General features: G+C 37.1%; 1 protein-coding gene across 1 annotated transcript in view; it reads left to right on the forward strand.

Annotated features, from left to right (window-relative positions):
* The window catches only part of WDPCP (WD repeat containing planar cell polarity effector), a 90,605-nt gene that overhangs the window by 49,574 nt on the left and 17,096 nt on the right, over window positions 1-23,935 (forward strand). The window contains exons 13-14 of the mRNA XM_053460244.1: window positions 3,036-3,099; window positions 8,116-8,218. Of these exons, the coding sequence (XP_053316219.1) occupies window positions 3,036-3,099; window positions 8,116-8,218 (167 nt within the window). The remainder of the gene's footprint in view (window positions 1-3,035; window positions 3,100-8,115; window positions 8,219-23,935) is intronic.

Consider the following 23,935-nt stretch of genomic DNA (forward strand, 5'->3'; position numbering starts at 1 on the left):
CTTTTTACTATTTACTATTATATTATTGTAATATTAGAGCTGTGCCAGTTATTCTAAGGAATTGTAACCTTTTAATTTGACTGAAATGTCTTACAATATAAATGATTAGTTCTGGATCAGAATTTTAATATGGAACAAAAGAAAGCCCACGATCAGTAAGCACTCCAACCTTTCACACCGATTTTGTTTCTTGTCAGCCACTAGTAATCTATTTCTATTATAAAACCTTCAACCTGGTGCTTTGCCAACATTTTTAGTCAAGCTTCAGTCACCCTACTTGATAAAAGGAATTATTCCGAGACTCATGTTTAGTCATGTGATAATTTTCAGACAGGGCTTTTTTTTTTTCCCTCGTAACCATCAAGTGTAGAAAATTCATACCATTAGTTTCAAGTCATTCTTGCCAAGCAACTAAAACACTAGACAGAATTACTGTAAAATATACTGTTTATGGGATTGTATTATTTCATATTTTTTATTTTAGATTTTATATTATTATTCTAGATTTATTAACAAGCCTCAGCCTCCTCCATAATGTGAGATTACTAAAATCAGCATGAGAGGAAGGGACATTTACTGTGATCTATCCGATAATCTGTTAAGAGCTTCTTACCATCACACAACCAGTTAAGCATTGCTGAACAAGTCCTAACCAAATGTTTATTGGACTACTAGAAGGATGACTTCTTTGCCATGTCTTGGCATGATCAGCCCTAATATTAGTATGATTTTTACATAATTAATGGATGATTTATGCCCTAAACACTTTTAAGTAATTCATTTTCAGTAAAACAGTCAAAATGTATATGTATGTATGTATGTATGTATGTGTGTGTGTGTATATATATATATATATATATATATATATATATATATATATATATATATATATCTTTACACATAGTGTTAGTCTAGAATCCAGGATATGGATATAATTGTAAGGAACACAGATTACATTTTAGGTTTTATTGTTTTGAAGACATCCTAGGTAGAAAATATCAGGTTTACTTTTTTTTTGCACAGTTATGGTTGTACTTGGAATAAGCCCATTTTGGATGTACTTTACAGTACAAAATGTGCAGAAAAGGGTTAAACTATGAAAAGCTAGCAGCACATTACAAGAAGAAAAAAATGGCACATTGAAGTTGCTTAAAGGGATTATATGTTTTTGATTAATAGACTCGATTTTAGCGCTGAACCCAACTGGAATTCACCTTTTATTAATTTCTATTGCTAACATAAACTTTTATCATATTTTTTTGTCCCATTCAATGCAATGTCCTTATTTTGTATGAATTATAAGGAAATGTGCATATGTACAAAAATATTCAAATCGTGTTTTTCCCAGTATTATTTAAAAATAGGATAAATAAATGAAATTTATTTTTCAAGAATGATACCATTTTTAGATCTGGTAAAGAAGCCTTTCCATAGTATCTGTAACAGCTGAGTCTACATGTGGAGGCATTCTGTTTCCATAGCAGTAGTTTTTTTGTTTAATTTGCAACCTTCTCTCAAAGTTTGATCCATTTCTTTCACCGCAGATGTCTAAGTGTTCCATTATCTTTACCAACAAAGAATTAACAATGTTCTAAAAGTCACTTCATAAACCACTCAGAGCAGCGTTCCTATCGGCACGATGGTGTTTTGTTTGCAGACTAAGAAAAAACTTGTTTTGTCTGCCCACCATGTGGATGATGTGACATCAGAACATGGAGAAAGGTGAACTTTGGTGTCAGAAGATAACAGATATTTTTAAAGACACTTTTGAGCGCATTTTAGGATCCATTAAATTAGCAAATTCATTGTCAATTGCCAGAAAATAAGGGCACAACAATAAACAAGAATAGACAAACTGCTTAAATCAGTAGTAGGATCTGAAGCTTACAAAGCTAACAGGGTTTTCCTTCTCTTCTCACGTCTCTTTAAATGTAAAGGTTTGTCACTACATTTTTCTCAAAAGGTAGAGGGAACTCGGTGTTAAAGTTTTGGTAATTGTTCCAACTAGCAACTTTGTTCTGATGCTTTTAAGTCATTGAAATGTAGGTACTGTACTGGGTTTTCTCCCTAAAACAAGGTTTATTGTATACCTTATCTATAAACCAGATGAACATATTGTTTTAAAATGCTTAGCCTTGAGATTCTTTTGTTGTTGGCTTCTCTTCGTGTCACTTGAACTGTGACTGCCTCTTTACGTTGATGAAGACCTTTATATTTTTTGCGGTGATGTGCACATTCCTTTTCACACATCATTGCCAGATGAATCAAGCTGTGTATGACATCATCTTCTTGTCTTTCATTGTTCTGGTGGTCATTTTAATGAATGTAAAGCCCCAACCACTTACATCCTCACCAGGTTAATAAATATCGAATCCCAAACTCTTGCTTTTTTTGTTATTTTTTCCTGAGCACTTTTTTATGGGGTGTACAGTTGTGATACAGTCAAGTGGGTCTGGTTACGGGCATTTATTGTAAGTTTGGTTTAAAAAAAGCAACACAAAAGCGCATGTATGTAGCTATTCCATAAACATCAACCAGGATGCTTCAGGAGTTACCACTGAAACAGATAAAAGTACTGGTTATGGTTACTAAAGATGGGGTGCCCCTAGCCCGATGAACTTCGTAGGTACAGGTGATGTTTCTTCCTAATACTGTCAAAGTTTATCCTTAAGAAACCAGCTGTCCTTCCCACCTTCAAGATTTCCATGCCACTGACTTCTCCATATCGCCCTCTCTGTAATCAAATCATCCCCAAGCAGTCCTTCTCCTTCGGTGTCATTCCACCTCAACCTCTTAATAGATTGTAAGCTCATAGGGTCCTCTTCTCCATCTGTAGCAGTGAATCTTAACACTTTTTTAACTGTATTGTCTAATTGTATTTCATATTGTTAACTGCCACTGGCCCTCTATTGTAATAGCACTACGGAATCTGTTAATACTGTGTAAATTCATGTAATATATGTAATGTAGTGTTTGTGGGACGCTGGGATATAGATGGTGACACATTTGTAACACAACTGTGTTTTTACATGCAGATATCAAAGATTCGAGAAAGCATTCCTGCTTGCTGTAGATATTGGTGCACGGGACCTGTTCATGGTATGTCTTTCTTATTTCTTGTTTTTTCATATTAGACATATATACCAACCTTCTTTCCATTAGACATCTCCATAATGTGTGTGCTTTTTGTTGATCTCTAGATTCTAATTACTAAAACATGGAAGCTTTCGCAATAATAAGCTTAAGTGTATCTAATCCAAGCCTTGAAAGTATTTGCAGCTTTTAGGATGCAAGGTTAGACTTTGCCCCATGACTCTTGAATCCTCCCAGTATGTCTCTTTGGTCTCAATAAAAAGTGACAAATTATGAACGCTTCTGCAGGTACATTTTGAACAACAAAGCTGTAACATGGGTTCAAGAAGTTTTACATTTCAGCCCCCATTTTGCCCTCCCACTTAATTAGCCACAAAAGTAAAATTAACCATCTATTTAAAAGTCCTCTGTGCATGGCTCCGCATGACGCCCTTGTTTTAGGAGACCTTGCACCACAATGTCCCAGTGAGGTCAGGTGGACAATGCCAACCTGCTTTCCTCCTCTCTCAGCATGTAACTGCTACACAGTCAGTTCTATTGTCTTCAGCAGAACAATAGCACGAAAACCGTTACAAAACCTTTTCATGGATTCGTTTACGTTACTGTTTTGCATAATGAAGTCATTCTTGTGTCTTCAATGAAGCCTTAAACAGTAAATGCTAATAGTGTTTATCCTATAAAGTCACTTAACCTGCTGGTTTGATCTCTCTGTTTAAATTATAAGTGAAATTGCACCATGAAACCCCTACTTTACTGGTTTTGAAATCACTCTCTAATTACACGAAACAAACGTTTTGTGAACCCTTTTTGATGCGTCTTTTATAGAGCTCTAATTACCTAAGTACTGCATATTATACCATTTAATTAGCAGAAAATGGAGAGCACTGATAAATGCATCTGCCTCCAAAGATATGATTATCTCGTTCTATTCAAAGAGTGGCCGTTGATATAGGTTTGGATTATATTTATAGATTCAGTTAGATCTAGATGTAGAATAGTGGTCCAAAGGAACGTTTGGCGGGGGGGGGGGATGGTTGCAAGAGAACTATAATTGACTATATATTTATTATGCATTGTGACTGCAAATCTGGCATCTTTCTGTTTATTATCCTCTTTGGATGTGAAAATCATGGTGATAATTGTAGATTAAAAGGTAATGCAGCAAGGAAACTCATGCATTGCATGGTCATAATCTAAAAGACGAGACCACGGACCGATTTATGGACCAATGATTCTTATCTGCCATCAAATTCTGTTTTTCCTATGTTTCTGTCTTCAATAAAGATTACAAGACTGATTCAGTCTGCCCATTTTCCTGAGGCAGCGACCCAGACCTTGTCTTAGATTCAGGATAGCTTTGTGGTTACCCGTGCAGGTTTTTCTCATCAGGTTATTGTTTCGTATGACAGGCATACATATCAAGCGGCAAAAAAAGTTACATGAACCCTTCGGAATAATCTGGTTTTCTCCGTTAATTGTTCATATGAGGAGATTTGATCTACATTTAATTCACAAGTATACACAATGTCCTCAAGTTAATAACACACAAACAATGATAATCTTTCATGTCTTTATTCAACGCATCCATTAAACATTCACAGTGCTGGTGGAAAAAGTTAGTGAACCCTTGGATTTTCTTTAGGAAACCATTCTATAGTTGATTTACTGTCATGTTTAGGGTCATTGTCCTGCTGCATTACACAGCTTCTACTGATCTTCAGCTGGCGAATAAACACCCTGACATTATCCCATATGATATCTTCAAAAACCTGGGAATTCATTGTCCTCACGGTGATGGCAACCTGTCCAGGCCCTGAGACAGCAAAGCAGCCATAAACCCTCCACCATAATAGATTCAGATATATTGTTTCTGGTGTTGTCTGAGGTTTTGTTTGTGTACGAGTGCATTAGGGATACATGTTCGCCCAAATGACACTAATTGGTGTTTATTTACTTTGGATGCCATGTTTTCCATGTGTACAGCCCCAGTATTGTACACTTCCGGGTACGACAGATGTTCTGGTGCTTTGGTGCTGGTGGGGATCTAGTGTTCTTCACTCGCTAAGTATCTTTTTATTTAAAAATTGTGTGTCTACTATGCAAGTTCTCTGGATAAAGTCTTGTCCCTTGTTGGGACTTAGATGATGATAAAAACCAGGTGTACCCATTGCTATATATGTAAACTGTATAAATGTGTTTGTATGTGTGTGTGTGTGTGTGTGTGTATATAAATATAATATAGATAAATATTACCTTGCCTGTCCCTCTTGTTAAAGGAATCCTTTTTATGAGACGATCTAGTGCAGTAGTCCTAGCTGGCTATAGAGCTGTTCAGAAAATATTTGCTACACAACAAAACCCAACCAAAATGTCACCCTTTGGTGATCATAATTTGATCAAATTGTAGGTTACAGCCTATTACTTTAACTTTGATCTTAATCATCTATACACATTATACTTAAGAAGCAAAGGATATCTATGCAACATTCAGTCTCATGGGCATCCTGAATATCCTGGGAAAAAAGTTCTCTCCTTTATTGTTGCTGCGCCACCCTTTTATTTAAATTATTTATTTATTTTCTTACTCTAAGTGGTTTTGTTAACCTTTTCTCCCACAACATGAATTTGACAGTTTGTCATCTGGCCTTTATTGTCTCGTTTCTTGCCTTCCCTTTCTCCCTGATCATCAGTGTCTGGTTGGAGAAGACTGACAGGTGGCATGAATAAGGCTTCACCTGTGATAATAAAGGGCCCTGGGTTAATTGGACCAATCATTTGTTCAGGCTGCATGCTTTTTCCGGCCCATGTTTCGCTGCACCGCTTCTCTTGGACACCCAATGGTGAATTTGTATTGCCAGATCTGTGTCCATGGAAGGAAGGCACATACAGTTATATAGACACCAAGGACAGAAACACAACCCAGCTGATCACTAGTTGATTCTATGATTTTCATTGGAGTAGTTATGGAAAATCCAGAAGTCCTGCATGAAAATAATTGTTTTCTTGCATAGTGCATTGTATTGATGTGACATCTGTTAAAGTAGACTGGTTGTGATATCTTAACTGTGATTTAATGTCTTCTTTCCCCCTGAATAACCTCTTGGCTTCCTTCTCATTCACAAATTCTCAGCTTCGCTGTGGCTCATCGCTGTGACACTCGTGGCATTCGCTGCCCTGCCCTCAGAACTGCTCTTCTTGTTTCTCTGCTCTTCAGAGTTTGCTTTGTCATTTCCATCAAGAACCACATGGTTTCTTCTGGCTCATGTTCCGATTTTTTTTAATCATGTTCATTTTAATAATTGTATAACTCTTTCTACCTTTATTTACCACTTACACCAATTAGGCACCTATGTCATTGGAACATTATTATTACATATACATATATTAGGGATGTCCACATAGTTTTGGTCATATTGAATGATTGAAACACAAACATTAACTGAAAGAGAAACAGCTGTGCAGGATGAATGAAATTCAAACTCATTACCAAAGGAAAGGAAAGGTTGGTGAGGACAGATTAAAGTCATGCACCATGAACTGAGCACAGCAACGAGACACACGGTGGTTATACTGCATGCGCAAGGTCTTGCCCAGACAGAAATTGCAAGGCAGACAGAAATTGCAAGGCAGACAGGGGATTCCAGATGTTCTTTCCAAGCTCTTTAGAAGCAGCACAAAGAAACAAACAATGTTGAGGAGAATAGAGGCAGTGGTCGGCCAGGGAAGCTTAGTGCAGCAGATGACGACTCATAATACTTATTTCCCATCACAATCGGAAGATGTCCAACAGTGCCACCAGCGCAACATTGGCAAAAAAAAACAGCGGGACCCTGGTATTACACCCTTCTACTGCCCCGAGAAGTCTGGTCAGACGTTGTCTTCATGGAAGACTTGCAAACAAAAAGCTTCCATATCTCCGACCTGGAAACAATGCCAAGCGACTCAACTATTAACGAAAACACAGGAACTGGGGTGCAGAAAATGGCATCAGGTGTTCTGGACAGATGAGTCAAAATTTGAAATATTTGGCTGTAGCATCTGATTGTCCCCAAATGTATTCTGCAGCATGACTTCAGGAAAAGGGGGGAAAAAGCAACAGAAGCTACCCAAATCCACAGAAGAACCGTGGTTAGTGGAACAACCTACCTGCCGAGTTACTTGCAAAACTGTGTGCGAGCGTACCTAGAAGAATTGGTGCTGTTTGGAAGGCAAAGGGTGGACCCAGCAAATATCCCTATAAAACATCACAGTTGTACCAGAAAAACCCTTAAACCTTTCAGCACATGAAATGGGACAGATGGGAAATGCTGTGTCTCATAAGTTTTTTCTTTGGGGGGGTTATTGTAGATTTTATTTTAAAAATATATATTTGTACGTCCCAGATCACACATTCTTAGCAGCGGCAGTGGGACGTAACGATCATTTGACTTCCATAAGAGTATATTAACCACAGATATGTTAATGATGACTGGAAAGGCTTGCACACCTAGTTTCCATCATCATTATCCTTGTGTCTGCCTTTCTGCAGTGAATAATGCTACTTACATGTGGCCCTGCAAGTTTGTTAATCAGAAGTGTGGTTTAACCTGCTCATTCATTGTTACCGCAGCAAACTCTTTATTCTACCATTGAAATTTCATCGACCTGAAACAAGACCTTTGGGGATATATATATATACTGAAATGCCGTATTATGTTTCTTTGTCGAAAATTTAAAAAAATAAATTAATAATGGCCAACGCCGGGGTAAAATTGCAGAATCAGCTTGCAAGTACAATGTCGGCTTTTTTCAGTGGAGCAAATGTGTTTGATTGCTTTGCTTGAGATAAGGTGTGCTTAAGATCATACATTTGCATAGGGAAAGAATGAAGATTGAGAAAATTAAAATGTAACAGTGGGTTCATCGGTCCTGTCTGTGTTCTGTGATCTGGACAATAAAAGATTTCTTTTCTTTGAAATTCTTCTTTGTTGTGTCTCCGAGATTCATTTTAGATTAATCTTTTATTTTGCTTTATTTCCAAAGGACATCCATTACCTTGCACTAGATAAGGGTGAATTGGCACTGGCTAAAGTGGCAAAGAAAAAGGCTACGGAAATAGATGCAGAATCAATAAGCTCTGGAGTTGGTAAGAATTAATACTGTTTAAAAAGCTTCTTTTTTTTTCTTGCTCTTTTTCTTAAATCAATATTTTTCTCTGTACTGTTGCAGTGTTGTGGATGCAGGGGGTTATTTGCTAGCAACTAAGGAAAAAAAGGATGAGGATAAATAAGCTTTAGATACTACCTAGGGATCTTTGACTAGTCATAATAACTTTACACCAACCATTTACACATTGGATAAAATTAAGGTTAAAAAGTTAAACCAAAAACTGTTACATTTAATGCACTATTTTAAAGGTACTACACCAGAAATCTGAGGTCCGCGACCGTGACATGGGGATTTCATTAAGGAAATTGTTACTGTGATATTTTTGGGTGTGACTTAAGACTTTTAACACTGTTCAGCTGTTCCGTTTTATCTTAACAGCACCTTAAGCTGCAGTTTTTTTCTGTGGTTTGGTACTTTTTCAATTCTTGTTCATTTTGGATTTTCTTTCTTCTTCTTGGGGCTCTCGGGAGACATTGCGTGTACCATGTGGCTCAGGTGCAAAGTTTGAAAGCGGTGATATTGCAGTAGGAACCAATGGAATGGTCTACGGAAATTCATTTGAGATCCCCCGGTAAAATACAGACTGTATTGATCTTCCGCCAATTATTGCCATAGACAACTTTTTGCCTGTCAAAATATATATAGTGGCCAAAACGAAGCAGGACCGGATTACTTAAACTCGATTTATTCAAGGGGCTGCAGATAAAGGGAAGCACCTAGTGGAAGTCCCCACACTTTTACCTACTCTTTACCCTTCATTGCAAACCAATTTATTAATCCTATGCCCCCTACTAATTTATTTATAATCAAGTATTTTTGGTGCCATGGGGAAGAAAAATATATTCAATGACAAATATACCCATTTTAGTGTATAGGATGTAGCTAAAGTGCTTTGAGTCCCACCGGGAGAAAATCGCTATATATAAATACTTGTTGTTGCAAATCTACAGCAAAGTCTGCTCGTTGTGGGACATTGGAGATCTCTTAAAATATAGGCTGGTAATGGCTGATTTTATGGTTCTCCTGCCCAGGGCCATCCCTAGTGGGGTGCGGAAACCAGGGTAACTTTACTTTTTCGAGACCCTCCCAATTAGCCACAGAACCCCATGTTAGAAACACTGAGGAAGCAGAAACTTGCAAAGCCGCTCCTCAACAACCGCATGGCTGCTGCTCTCCGTATCGGCTCCAAAAAGTCTCACGGATGAAACTGGCCGGACTTTTCACTTTATAACGCCCCTATGGGAAATGTATTTTGACTAGAAGCCGTCTCTCCGTACTGCTAGCATCTAAAACAGTGTGGTGGGCAACAGCAAAATCCCAGTTATTATCCATAGTAACATTAATTTAATTATAGTAACAAACATATAAAGAATCCTTCAGTCTCATTGATGGTCAGTTCTACAATTGTTTCATGGAAAAGCATGAAAAGCTCTTATGGTTATAATTAACCATAAGAAATGCAATTGGTACAAAAGCAATAGCAACAATGCCCATGTTTTATACTTTATTTTTGAAGGATGCCAAACCATGTGGGAAAATGTGTCAGAACTAGCATATCTAATCAGTTCTCCCTCCGCCGGTATGTAAATTAACCAGAGATACGTTTCTGAATAAAGTCCATGTATTTCATATTCAGCTTGTAAGGCATTAACTGTTTTAACACTTGGCCATAGGGTGATTATTTCCATTTTGTGGACTTGGCTGGATCCTCTGCGTTAGTTCTTCTGTACAGTCCTGTTTGACTATTCTGCGTGATAAATGTGTTATCGCCGTATTACCGGGACATTTGGCCGGGATGTACATTGCCAGCAGCCTCTTGCTTTAGGCACTTGTTTTTTTTTTTAATTACTCAATCATTAGGCACTTTTGCTGGTTTTTAAGTGTTGCTATGGGAATGCCAGGTGATATAGCAAAGCTGCCAATAATTTACTGGACAACCCATATATTTACAGAACTAAATTTCAAAAGACCCTCGGTTTGAGGATAGAATGGTTTACGGATCTCCCATTCAAGCTATGCTAATTCCACATTATGTGCAGTACAATAAGTCTGTAACGCGGCTGTAATTTGAAAACATTGTGCTTTTATCATCTAACATAGTAGCACAGTAATTAAGGTTGAAAAAAGACACACGTCCATCAAGTTCAACCTTGCTGCCTAATAGAGTCCAGCCTGGGAATGGCATAAACTTCTAATTCATTCCAATGTTTTCCTTCTCACCTTCCTAATCGTGTCTACATTAGCCTGCATATAAAACGTATATAGTAATATATATATATATATATATATATATATATATATATATATATACTGTAATTTAGCCTTTAAGTGGCATCCATCAATGATTTTAGCCATATGTGTTTCGCAATACTGTGATTTATTTTTGAGCTTCACTCATGTAGGGTGCAAGGTGTTATGTGGAATTCTGAGCAGAGATTTATATTTAAATTTCACTCTAAGCATACGATGAATCTAGTAAAATATGTACATTTTCAGGACTAATAGCCTAGTTCTTAAAAACTGGCTTTCAGCTCAGGGGGAAAAAGCACTGATCACTGGTTATAACCCTGAGTGCTACATAGTAAATTTGTTCCATTCAATTGACCGTAGATTGCTAATTTAAACATCACTTGAACGTGCCACTAGAAACTGACATGGCATCACCTATTAAGAAATCCTATAATTAATAATGATCCCGCAGTTTAGAAAAAAAATTCCCATGAGTTGACGGTATTTCTTGATAACAAAAAACTCCAGCGAAGAGAATATGTAGAAATTGTCAGAAAGATTCCCAAGGCCAACTTCCATCAAATTACACATGGACCCCGTGAGATGAATTTATTTAACCTTCAAATCAATAGTTTTCACCCATAAGGGATTCTTGTTGTAACAAGAAAAAGCAGATAAATTCTACCTAGTTCAAAGGCGTGCTGTGAAGTGCTATCATTCTGGTTAGTGTGAAATTGCATTACAAATGTCAGTGCTTGTAATAAAGTGCCGGTGATGTTAATATTAGTTATTTAATCAGAAAAAAAAAATCACCCTTACAAGCATGAACATAGGAACAGCGTTCATTTGGACTATTTGTTAATCTCTAATGAAACATTTTTTTCTTTTTTTCCTCTTTTCATAGTGAATAATAGGTTAACAAGGGTTCATTTTATTCCTGCTTGCACCACGTATATTAATAAAAAGTGGAGTTTTATTGCTATACTCCATTAAATAATGTCAGCCTGCAATATATTTAGATGGAGACGTGCTGTAGAAGTTCCTAAGCTAAAAAAAACCCAACACAAGCACCTTTGCCATCACTGCATTTTGCATAAAGAAGTCTGTTTGTTAAAACTACTTGTGTCTTGTGGTTTTTTGTTTGTGTTTATCAGTGTAGTTGTTTTGGCAATATGTGGGTTAAACATTACGGAAGATCAGAGCCAGCAGGGTCGAAACAGTTTTCTGCCCTGAAGTGTCCTCCTTCTCCACAACCTACCCATGGAAACGCCACCGGAACCAACCACCAACTTAATCATAAGCATAATAATAATAATCAGACAATAATAATAATAATAGTAATCTTGAGAACAAGAAGTAAAACTATATACCACACATAATGTAGGCTGTTAACGGACACATCCTGCTTGTTTTAATCTTTAATGTTACTGTTTATTTAATGGATTAAACTGTAAAATGTAGGCAGACCTACTTTAACCTGGGTATGCAAGTTGCAGTTCCTGCGATGGCCAGTAGGGAGTGCTACAGGGGACTATTTTTTTTATATAGAATGGGGTGCAGTATTTGGCAAACTACTCCAAAGAGAGTAAAATATATCATTTAATGTATCTATTTTTTTCTAAAGCATTAGGAATTTATATAGCTGTATACATTAACTCCATGAGTGCCAAAATCAGTGTCACTCACCACCTTAACCCACTAGTGTTCCTATTATGTGGCTTTTATTGTCTTTTGCTCAATCCATTTGCTTAATCCATATGGTCTTCTGAATAACATCATCAGTTTAAAAAGGTGCAGAGATTTTTTTCCTGCTATGTACTGTGAAGCTTGGTTGTATCACTTGATATGTTCTTTTCATTATGTGCTGTGGTTTGCAATGGTTATTTTGTCTATTATACTATATTTAGTTTCCATCCAAAGAAGAGGTTTCCAAAACATTTGTAACAATACATATTTTTCTTTGTGGACCCAACAAATGGCATCAACTTCAACTAAAGCCTCCATATTGCGATAGAGGAACAATATACAGAGGTACCAGGTCAACTCGGCTGGGTTGTCGCTCAGGGTTATGTGGATCATTTTCCTCTACCCTTCCTCTCCCTACCTTCTGATTATCGACTCCCCCCCCCCTTTGTACTTCACTTACCTTCCAGCAGTCCTGAGGCAAGAGTCTCCCTGCTCTGCCATGGTGCGCGCTGCTTCACTGCTGAGCGCCGGAAATGACGTCATATTCCACCGCTCAGCATTACAAGCCGGCAACGAGATCGAGCCAGAGGGCTCGCAGAGGAGAGAGGGGCGCAGAGCGGGTACTGACAACTTGATAAAAGTGCTGACAACTTTAAAAGTGCCGCCTGGGGCAATTGCCCCACTCTGCTCCATGGCAGGGCCGGCCCTATCTGTAATAATGCTGCTAAAAGTATATGCAGGAAATCGGCACCAATGTCCTGTGTAGGGTAGGTATCCTTGGGTTCATTCAATGTCACCCTGAAGGGAAGCTTTTGGGTTATTTTGTACAGACATTTAATCAGTCTTACACAGCTAAAAACAGTGTAAGGTTGTTTAGTGATTTCATTTTTTTTAAAGTTTTGTTTGTCCATATTTTTTAGTTACGTTTTCTGTCTTTGAGTTCTTCACTGCTTTCGAATGACCAGTTGAGTTGTCATCTTTGATAATCAATGTAATTTTTCTTACCAGAAATGAATGCTCCATCCCAAACAATGCCTTTGTGTCTTTTGCAAAGAGCGCGAGGGACCTCCTGATACCTGCGTGGCGTCTTGTACTCGACCACTTTCATAAAATCTCTTCCCAAACTTCATTAAAATATATTTTAACTGCTCACTTGGGGCAAAGTCTATAGAACGGAGTTCTTAAGCTTCCTTTATTTCTCCCTGTAACCCGCCTCAGGAAACTGGCCAAAATTTCTCTTCAAAGATTTCTCAAAGCAGGAGCTTAAGGAGAGGTCTTTGTTCTCTGTTTTATTTTGCGTTACATATACACGGTTTGTTCAGGACACGCATGCTTCATCATTAATTGGGTTTGTGTTCCTGGGTTTTGTGAGAGCAGACTAGTAATTATATGGATGGAGGATTTGTGTGCTTTCTAAATAAATAAAAATAGCGCTTAAGTGTACTAAATGTGACAAAAGGCAGGACTTAAGCAGCTCAGTCTTAGACATTTGTGACTTTCGCTTTCCTTCCACGGTCTCCAGAGTACAAGCTTAGGCACCCCCTAGGCCAGATGCCAACCCTGTCAGTGCCTAAGGCTCACTCTGGAAAGCCACAGGTTCAGAATATTTTTGGACAAGAAGCTCACCTTATTCGGCCTGAAATAGAACTTATTAAATGCAGTCTTCCTTTTGCTTGCAGCATTTGGCTTTATTGCCAAAGCTAAAGTCTGTTACACTGAACATTACATATGATCATTTTTAGACGTAGCATGTCAACAGTGTGTTGAATAATGTAGGGTGATTTGAGATGAGATTTTGTAAGCTCCTTAAAGCAGCTATACCATAGTGATAGTGGTTTTCAGATGTTTCATTCACCTACACCTAAGTATCTATCCGTTTAGACTGACATGCCTGAAAAGCTAAACGCTAGCTGCCTGGCAGGCCCCTTCTTAAATCATATGGTTCTTCTAACATTTGGGCATAAAATCCACAGAGTAATGCTTTGCATGACTACATACAGTCAGCTATGCTCTGATTCCGTCGTGTAATGCACATGAGTCTTGTTTACATGAATTAAAGGGCATTTACAACATGCTAATAAGTCAATGGGTTCCTGTTGTTTAGAGTTAGACAATGAGACGTGTGCCTGCTTCTGCTGCCCTACCTCCTTCTACTGAAGCAGGCAGTATACTCAAGTGTGCTGGCCACACCGTCATGTATGCCTTGAAGTGCCCCCAGTTTAACCTGATGTTAAGAAAGAATTGAGCTATTTGACACTTATTTTAGCAGCCCTCAGATGGAACACATATGTATACTGCCATTTCAGATAGGATTCGAAAGGTTTTGCGTTGGAGCAGGTACCTAGAATTACTTTTAATATGATTTTCACTGTTTTGGGTTTGAATGCTTTTATGTACATACATGTTTATAATAAAACTCTTTCTTAATCTTGTTCCGGTGACTTTTTAAATTTGTTGGCATAGGTAATTGTGTGACCTGTTATTATTGCAACCGACGTGTACCTAAATTTGAACATTTGCTGATTAACCATTTCATCTTCCTGAACAAAATGACTTTTAAAGAAATGTGAGACCGAGTTCATTTCATTGTCTGTACATAGCCTCTGAGACAGCTGTTTTTAAAGGATTTGGTCATAAACACATTTTTTTTCTTTTTATATAAAGGTCATTCGTTTGTTAGATAAATTAATACACACAGACTGACAGTAGATGTTTTTTTTTTTTACCTGTAGATACACCAGACCTTTGAACTACACCCTTCTCTATGGCATTTATTTTTGTGTATATTCTGAATTGTGTTGGTCAGTTTTTGAGCTTGTCTGTATTGTTGTGCCAAATATTTTTTTGGCTCAGCCTCACCAATTTTCGCTTTACTGTGTCACAGTGTCAGTTTTGATCTTTACCTTCCTACTGCTCAACAGCTTTGCCTAAAGATATGTTACTAAACCCCTAATAATTATATACACATCAAAGAAAAACTCAATTTCTTAACAGTGGAAATCTACTTGTGATGTATTCCTTGACATGAAAGACACTTATTGTTCTCGACAAAGTCTCACTGTCGCTAATTTTGTTTTTCTGTTTGGTATATGCCATTGTTCAAAATGCATCTTCAAAAATTTGATTTTTAAATGTCTTTTTTAACAGTCTTTTTATGTAATTTTTTTTTTTTTTTCATTTCAACCCCAAAACTTTTAGCAATATTTAGTTTTTGTTATTTTCAAATTTCCTAAATGTATATACATGTGCTCAATGTCAGGATATTTTTGTGTGTGTGTGTGTGTATATATATATATATAAATATAGAAATATGTATGTACCTACATAAGTAAATTTTTATGTACACTAGTGTTCAAAAGTTTAGCTGTTTTCATGGAAAACAAGGATATTTGTAGCTGTGTAACATAATTGCAAAATTATTTTCTAATGATGAATTAAGCTTTTAAAATTAAACTTGGATTAGGGAGCACAATGTGCCATTGGAACACGGGAGTGATAAAAAGCCTCTGTACGCCTATGAAGATATTATATTAAAAATCAGTAGTCATTTACATCTTTAACACCCTCTGTGCTGGATTTCTGATCCATTTACTGTTATTTTAATGGACAAAATGTGCTTTTCTTTTAAAAACAAGGACATTTCTAAGTGACCAAGTGAGAGTTGTGTATATTTACATAAATACACCCTCCACTACACACAATACTTGAAACTTAATAGTCATTAACCCCTTAAAGACAAAGCTGTTATTTGTTTATTTGTTTTATCCCCTTCATGACAATGACTGTTTTAACACTTTTGCAGTGCTCGTGTTTAGCTGTAATTTTCTTCTTTCTCATTTACTGAACCCACACAAGTTATATATTGGTTTTTTTAGGACATGAAGGGCTTTCTTTAGATACCATTACTATTGTAAGTTATAGGGCAATAAGTGCAAATAGCATATTGTTATATATATGTCTATATATATATATATATATATATATATATATATATACTGTTTATGCACAATATATGTTTGAAATCTAGTATTTTGACTCTTTCCATGTACTAATTCTACTACCAAACTTTGTGGTTATTTTATGGTATATGAATTTACCACTCCTGGTATATGTCACTGTCAGACAACACCCTAATATGTGTTCAGCAACATCTGAGTACAGTGACACCCCCGGCATGGGTTTGTCAAGTTGTTTCGCTGCTAAAAGGGCCACATTTGTGAAGTGCGCATTTTGGAAATTTTGACATGTAGTCATCCTAGCCCCATGTGTTATTTTGGAGATCTTTGAAGCCGGTCAGTTCAATTAACCCCATTAAATCATATATTTCTGAAAACCACACACGGCTATCCTGAATCTAAGACAAGACCAAATACTGATTTAGGTCTGATCCTTTACATCAGGAAAAGTAGGTAGACTAGCCAAATGGTTCATATCTGCCGTCACTTTCTATTTTTTTAATTATAAAAACACAACGTATTGGCGGTTTCTAATAAAAATACACCTCAAAATGAATCTCTGATGGACACACAAGGATTGAAAATGTAATGATGATGATTCCTGCTTTGTTATATACATACAAATTGGAATCTGCAGTCTTTTTATAATAGTCCCTTGTTTCTCTGCTTTTTTTTTTTATAACTTTATTGAGCTTGTTACCTCCAGGTCGCAAACATTAAATATATCAAAAGTGTAGGGATGCAGAAACAGAGCTTGTACGTACTGTGTATGTATTTCACATCTATTTTGGTCTTCCTTGCTTAGTCTGCCATTGCATTTAATGCCAAGGAACCTTTGGCATTATTTGTATACACACCTAAATGATTTTTTACGCTGTAAGAAGCATCAATAACCACTAAGGACATATTTCATAACAAACAGGTATCTTTTATTTGTGCAACCAAGGCGACCCATTGAAACTATCGCTTCAATCTACGTCATAGTTCCTAGTCTGTGTTCCAAAGCAGAAACATTATCCAGCGGACGTCCTTCCGCATTTCTTACGTGCATTTCATATTCCAGCCAGACTCTGACTCATATAGACTGTCTTTAACTCCTTTTGTGACATTTGAGCTCCCTTTACAAATTCAAGTGATAATATGGCACCAAAAAACAAATACATCAGAGTAACCCAATGGCATATTATATATCACCTGTCTGGGTTGGCTGTGGAAACAAGGATGTATGATAATGAATTTATCCGTGATCCTCTATGAGGAAACTGATCAAACACTCTGACAAGCGGCCAGATAGTCGGATGAGAATGGTGTGCATTTAATGGGCATTGTCTCCATCAACAAGCTCTCACACTGGCCTCTAGTCATGGCAGCCAAATAGTAGATATAAGGCTGCTGTAGAAATAAAGTAACAGTCATCCTCACCGAAATTATTGCTGCCTTAAATGCTCGGGGGTAATATGGTATTAATCGTTCAACAACGGCCACAGAGCTTCACAATGGCAAACCCAGCCCGAGTAGTTATCCCAGTGAATCTTTACCTTTGGCATATGTGAAAACCCCAGTGTAATTGGAGTTTTGTTTTTTTGCATCAACTCTTTTTAATACGACATGTTTTGGCTTGTTATTACTGATCCACTCTGTTCATCAGCCTTGTGCTGTGTCTGATAATGAATATTTATTAAGATCGGTGACATTAGTACAATACACCTTTACAAAATATACATTGTGTGTTGAAAGGGAGTAGGTGTGAATACAGGACTGCCAGTTGTCAAGAGCAATTATCAAATGATTTATGATTGAGATGTTAGTCAATCCAATATTTAGCCATGTGATCTGCTGAAACAATGGCTACCGAGACTTTTAAGATATAGAAATTAAACTAATAAGATAGACTTAGAAGAAATAAAATATGTGGCTGTTTCCGTAGATACTTCAACAACAAACCATGTGAAGGTATTCTATAACAGGGTTTAAAGAATGCCTGTGTGATATCTTAACATTTATCAGGGAGCTGAGAATGTTATAGGTAGTGTTTTAAATTAAATCTGCATATCTGCAATTGTACTATATGTATTATGTCCCCAATCTTATCTTATACAATTTGGAACATTTAATAAATGTGTGTAACCTTTGAAACCATTAAAAACAAAACAAAACAAAACCAACAATGTATCTATTATAAACACATATTGTATGTATACAGAGCCATCTTAACTTCTGTCTTATTGCTACTTAACCATTGTTAAGGCTATTGCTTATAGTAACCTATAAACCTTTATTTATCCAGTTATGGTATGTGATCATGCAAAAAAATATCTTCTCAAATAGATGACCATGAGTGCATGCATGAAAAATAAATGATGTGTTGTTGTTAGTCCTACTTATTGACATATTGGTAAAAAAAAAAAAAATCTCGGTCAGTGTGTGTGTGGTTCACAACCTTCTGACACAAATGACATGTTTCTTTATAAAGTTTGTTTATAAATTAAAGGAGTTTTAGTACCTTGCCATCATTGTAAAGAGCTCAGTAGATCACTTGTTGCGTGAATAATATAATATATTTCATATATAATATAGTTATAATGACTTTTTTGTTAATGATGATGCAATCCCTACACAGTTCTTACATTGCTTCATTAACTAAAATGTGAAATGTATGCAAAGCACTAGAATAAGAACTGGACTTCATTATAGGAAAAGGGGAAACTAAATTATTCATTTTGGCCCTTTTTGCCTTTTTTTTTTTTTTGCAGACGTGACAGACTTTCATAAATAAAGTGTTTTGAATTTTGACATTTATTTTTACCTTGCTATTTACACCACCGTCATTAATACAAGCAGGGGTTTGAGATTTTTTACGGGGTATAGTAAATATGTATCTGAACATAAATGAATATATTATTAGACGAAGTTGCCAGCTATAATATTTCCAGAACCTTGGCTACCAGGTTGCGTTAAGCCATATGGAACGATAGTATGTATCATTGTATGTAGCTGACGTGTTCATTTGACTTGGCAGCAAAGAGGTTATACTTCTAATATAAATGCTCCAAAGGAATGTGAAGTGAAGGTACTGTCTATTGTTACTGCTCCCCTTCCTCTCCCTGTTGTTGTGAAGGGGAGCGGTGTGTGTAATTAGGGGTAATTTTGTAATTGCCATCTTTGGTGGAGCAAATGGATCATCATTCCAAATTTTGTATGACGCAATTTTATAATTTTTAAGGGGGGGTGCGGGGGGAGAATTCCAGTCACTTTCACATTTATCAAACAGTGAGTTTAGTATTTTTGCATATAGATTGCCCCTTTGTAGTGATAAAATATCAATTTCAGCACTGTCAGAATGAACTGGCACGTTCACCTTTTAACTACGCACCAAAGAATTTACAAATGACAAACGGTGTAATGATTTTTAAAGAAGATGTAAATCTAAAGTTTTTTTTGGAGAGTAAATGAAGCGCAGAAATAATTGTACCCCGGCAGAAGCAGGTCAGGTTGTCCGTACGTGGTGTGATGCTACCTATTGGTTCGCTCAATCAAGAGATTGAGTGACAAAACACAAGTAGTTATCATCAGAAACCTCTGCTCCTTTATGGTTCAGTGACCTCATTAGCCACGCCCCTTGCGTAAATTGCACACTGTCAGTCAATACCGCAGGGTCTTCTGAAAAACAAGCCATCCTGTAATAAGTCAGTTCCTTTTATGTCTCATTGGCCTTGGGCACAATTGACAAAATGCATCCGTGGTTTGAAAGTGTGGTTCATTTAGCACAGGCTGAATTCTACAAGTTCCTGACAAGTTCTTCATTCACAGAGTTGTCCTTACTGGGTTTGGGGCGGAGGGGGTGGGAGAAGACAGACATCTCAATGTAAAATGTGTCTTTACGGCTTCAGCATAGCTCTGACTGTCCGCCTAAGGCAATTTACTTTGGGAGATAGTTGGCAGCCTCGTGTTGTTTTAAGTGAGTTTTTTAAAATCGTGCATGTTCATTTACTGTCTTTAAAGCTTATTTGTAGCTTTTCACCTCTAGTGAACTGCAGACTCTTCCAGCTGTTTAAAGTCTATATTACTGTAAGAGGAGTTTAGGAAAGTGTTTCCCTACCTCCTGACTAGCTATTATTCTCGAATCATTTGGTCAGTGTGGAACACATTTTATGATTTCAGATTTTTTTTTATTTCATTTAAAATTTCTAATAAAAACATAGCTCATGTAGTTATGATTTGGTTGTGATGGCACAGAAGTATGGAACTGTGACATAAACTTAGTTGAATGTTACATCACACTCATGTTAAACAAACAAATGTGATCATAGGTGCTGTGTGTCCCGGTTTACATGTAATTTAAGCCGCTGCTCGTGGTGTATATGCCATTTAGGGCCCCAAGACCTTGCTGTGCACCCTCTCCTAGAGTGCTTTAATAATATTAGCTTTAGGATGTCCTATTGTATTTGCATGTCTTTGTCTTGTAGCCATTGACAATGTTTTGTCTGTGAATGCAAGCAGATAGCATTATAGAAGAAAGAAAGCTGTGCAATAAATATATATTGTTGAAATTTGTACTTATCATGCTAACTATACTTTAGAAGCTGTCAGGTGTGTTGGATAACTTCCCTACCTGATCTATGCATATATGATGTAGCTGAAGGGGGCTCATATACTACTGGGATATTTGTTTTGTATGTTTTGATATCCTGGCGATGGGGCATTAGTCAACTACCTTTCTATCTAGTAATGGAAGCTCCCAGGGTTTCCTTTTTCTGCCATCTGCCAACAGTTGTTGATCATAGTGATTCATTCTGGCACATGTGTTGAGGGTTTTTATACTAACAAAGCATATTTTCAGACAATATCTTCCTCCACTTTCCCTCCTGTCCCTAATCCTTGTGATTTTTGTTTCAAAGATTGCAAACATGGATACACACAAAAAGCTGTCTTTCTTCTACGCTTATTTTGCATATTTTAACCTGTAAACACTGTTACAAATGGATTTGGGGAAATTATATTTTGGTTTCAATACATAACATATTTTGCTATTATACACTGTTTTGCTTGTTGAATATGTCATTGTTATCTGTTGAATATGGATGCTTTACATTCAACTACTAATTCATTGGAATTTGTACCAAGTGACATAGCTGTTAAATTGCTATGAAGAGATCTGAGGTGTAGAAGACCGAAGGAAAAACTGGTAAATCAAGGGTGACATAGAATAATTTATCTTTTAATTATATATTAATTATTCACACTCATACTAAAGTACCTGTTAACATCTGAATACTTAGGAACTTGTGGAGAGATTCCTATCAGGTGTCATGCTGACATCATGGATTTTCTACTGCCACATTTAGTGAATGGCAGTGTGATGTCATTTCATACATCTCCCTGTAACTTGACATACTTTTCAGAGTTACCGGTAGTAAGTCCAAGAAAGGGCAGGCTCTATGTTATAGGATTTGTTGTGTATTCACAACCATTAAACTAAGGCAATTCTGACCCACATCTATTACAAAAAAAAATGATAGCTTAAGTCTCATGAGAGTAGCATCAAAAGCCACATCAGATGAAAAAAATCTATGAAACTTGGAGAACTCCATTACAAAACTGCTCATTCATCTCAGTAATTGCCTTTTATGACCATTACTTGAAATATACCATTGTATATATCTTTTTGCAATGTTTTTAATGAGGGGTTCTAATTAACCTACTATAGAATAACTTAGATTACATTATCTGTGCAAAACCCCAACCTTCTGTGAGTACTTTAATGTGCATTCTTCCAAAGGGAAAAAAAATTACAAGCGTTCTTGCTTCTCCATGATCTGAAATGTGCTGCCGCTGTCGAGCATGTACTTTAGTGAAATGTCCTGTCCCTGATTGACAGCTTAAGCAGCCAATGAATGGTGGGGGATGCATTCAGACGAATGCACCTCCAGCAGGGCATCTAGATGGTGGATGGCTGGAGTATCCCTTTAAATTCTGCTGATTTTTCTGCGCGTAACTTGCTGATTACTCAACAAAGAAAACATTTATAGCCAACGTCAACTATTTCTTCTCTCCGGTAGAAGAATATGTTCTTGCAAGGCACAGGTTCTCCATTAATTGTCCGTACAGGCTGTGTAAATGCATTACTTGTGTAACGTTATCCACCGTAGATCATTATTGGTTTACTCTTTATTTGCACTACAGAAATTGGCACATAAACACTCACACTGCTGTTTCTGTGTTATCTTTCGCACCATCTCGGATTACAAAATCCTGTTGTGACCCCATTGAAGAGCATGTCTTAATAAATTCAGTGATACGAAAATAATATGATGTTAAGTCAATGTTTTATTCCAGGAATACATTTCTCAAGATGCTTTACAATTAAAGAGGAACCGTCGCCTTTCACGGTACCAGAATCTTTTTTATAGAATTATTAAATGCAATATTTGTTGTAGTGTGCTTTGTAGAAATGGTTCAAAACTAAATATTAAGATACAGAAAAATATAACTGAAAATATAAGTTAAATATAACTTAAAGTTAAATATAAGTTAAAGTATATAAAAATATATAGTTAAAGTAAAGACCAGACTAATGAGGTGTCTTCCCATATATTTGCATATGTATGTTTCTTGAAGGGTCACTCCATTATCCCAGTGAGCCCCCTGAACAGTAAATGCATATGAAACTACTTTCAAATGCTTTCTTCAACCCTGCAAAAGAAAAAATAACTTACTTCCCTACTTCTGTAGTCTAAAATGTTGCACCAGTGGCAGGATAGCTTTCTTGTCGGTTTAAATCGAAGGGGTGTTCTGCACCAGTTCATGTGGGTCTCATTAGACCCCCTTGCTGTAAATCGCACGTCGAACACATCTGCATATGATGGCTGGATTGTCCCTTTACATAATTTGTGATATTAACAGTTTATTAATCATTTGCACATTTTTTTTAACCATTAATAGGTATTATTTTGGTTTTGATTTGATAATGGAAGGTTGATGCTTTAAAAAAACCCAACCTGACAATTAATATTTATTGATGTATATTGCCATCATATGCCACCACTTTGTACAATTGGTAACATAACAAATAGTCCATTGCATAATAATTTGGGCTTACTGAAACAAACGGTGAGAGGGGGGGGGCCTTCTCAAATGAGCTTACAATCAGTGTTCTCTCTAAGCTGATCGCTTGTGCGCGCGCACATAGCTTTCAGAGGGAGCGCACACGAACAAAAATTGTGCGCACAACCAGTAGCGTACCGAAGGGGGGCAGTCCACTACTGGTTGTGTGCACGGCACCCCTCCAGAGAGGGACAGTAATGTCCGCCGCTAGAGGAGCAAGCTCGGTTGAGGAGATCAAGGATCTCCCTCTAACCGTCTTTAAAAAAAATCAAGGGAGCTGGAGGTCTGTTAATGCAGACCTCCGATCCTGCTCTCTTTCGATGTGCGCTGAAACTGATGCTGTGCGTCGGGATTTGTTGTCATATCCCGGCACACAGCACTGAAGCCACGCCCACCGCCTCCACTGCAAAGGAAGGAGAGGACCCAAAGGAGGGAAGAACGAAGAGGAGGAAAAGTGACAGGTAGGAAAACATTCTGTGAGAATGAATTAGTAAGTGTGTGAGAGTGATGGGTGTTATGCTGTAGTTTAAACTGAATGTTTGTGAATGAGTGTGTGTGTGATAGCATGGATGTGTAATTGTGTGAGGGGGATAGCATGACATAGGGAGGCTGTAATCATATTCCTATCATGCTCAGGTTCCAGCTTGTACTGGCTGCCTGAGCATGATAGGATTGCTGTTAGCAATTATATATTTTTTTGTTCAATTTTGGTGTGTTAA

This window comes from Spea bombifrons, chromosome 3 (assembly GCF_027358695.1).
Source record: "Spea bombifrons isolate aSpeBom1 chromosome 3, aSpeBom1.2.pri, whole genome shotgun sequence".
Taxonomy (NCBI): Eukaryota; Metazoa; Chordata; class Amphibia; order Anura; family Pelobatidae; genus Spea; species Spea bombifrons.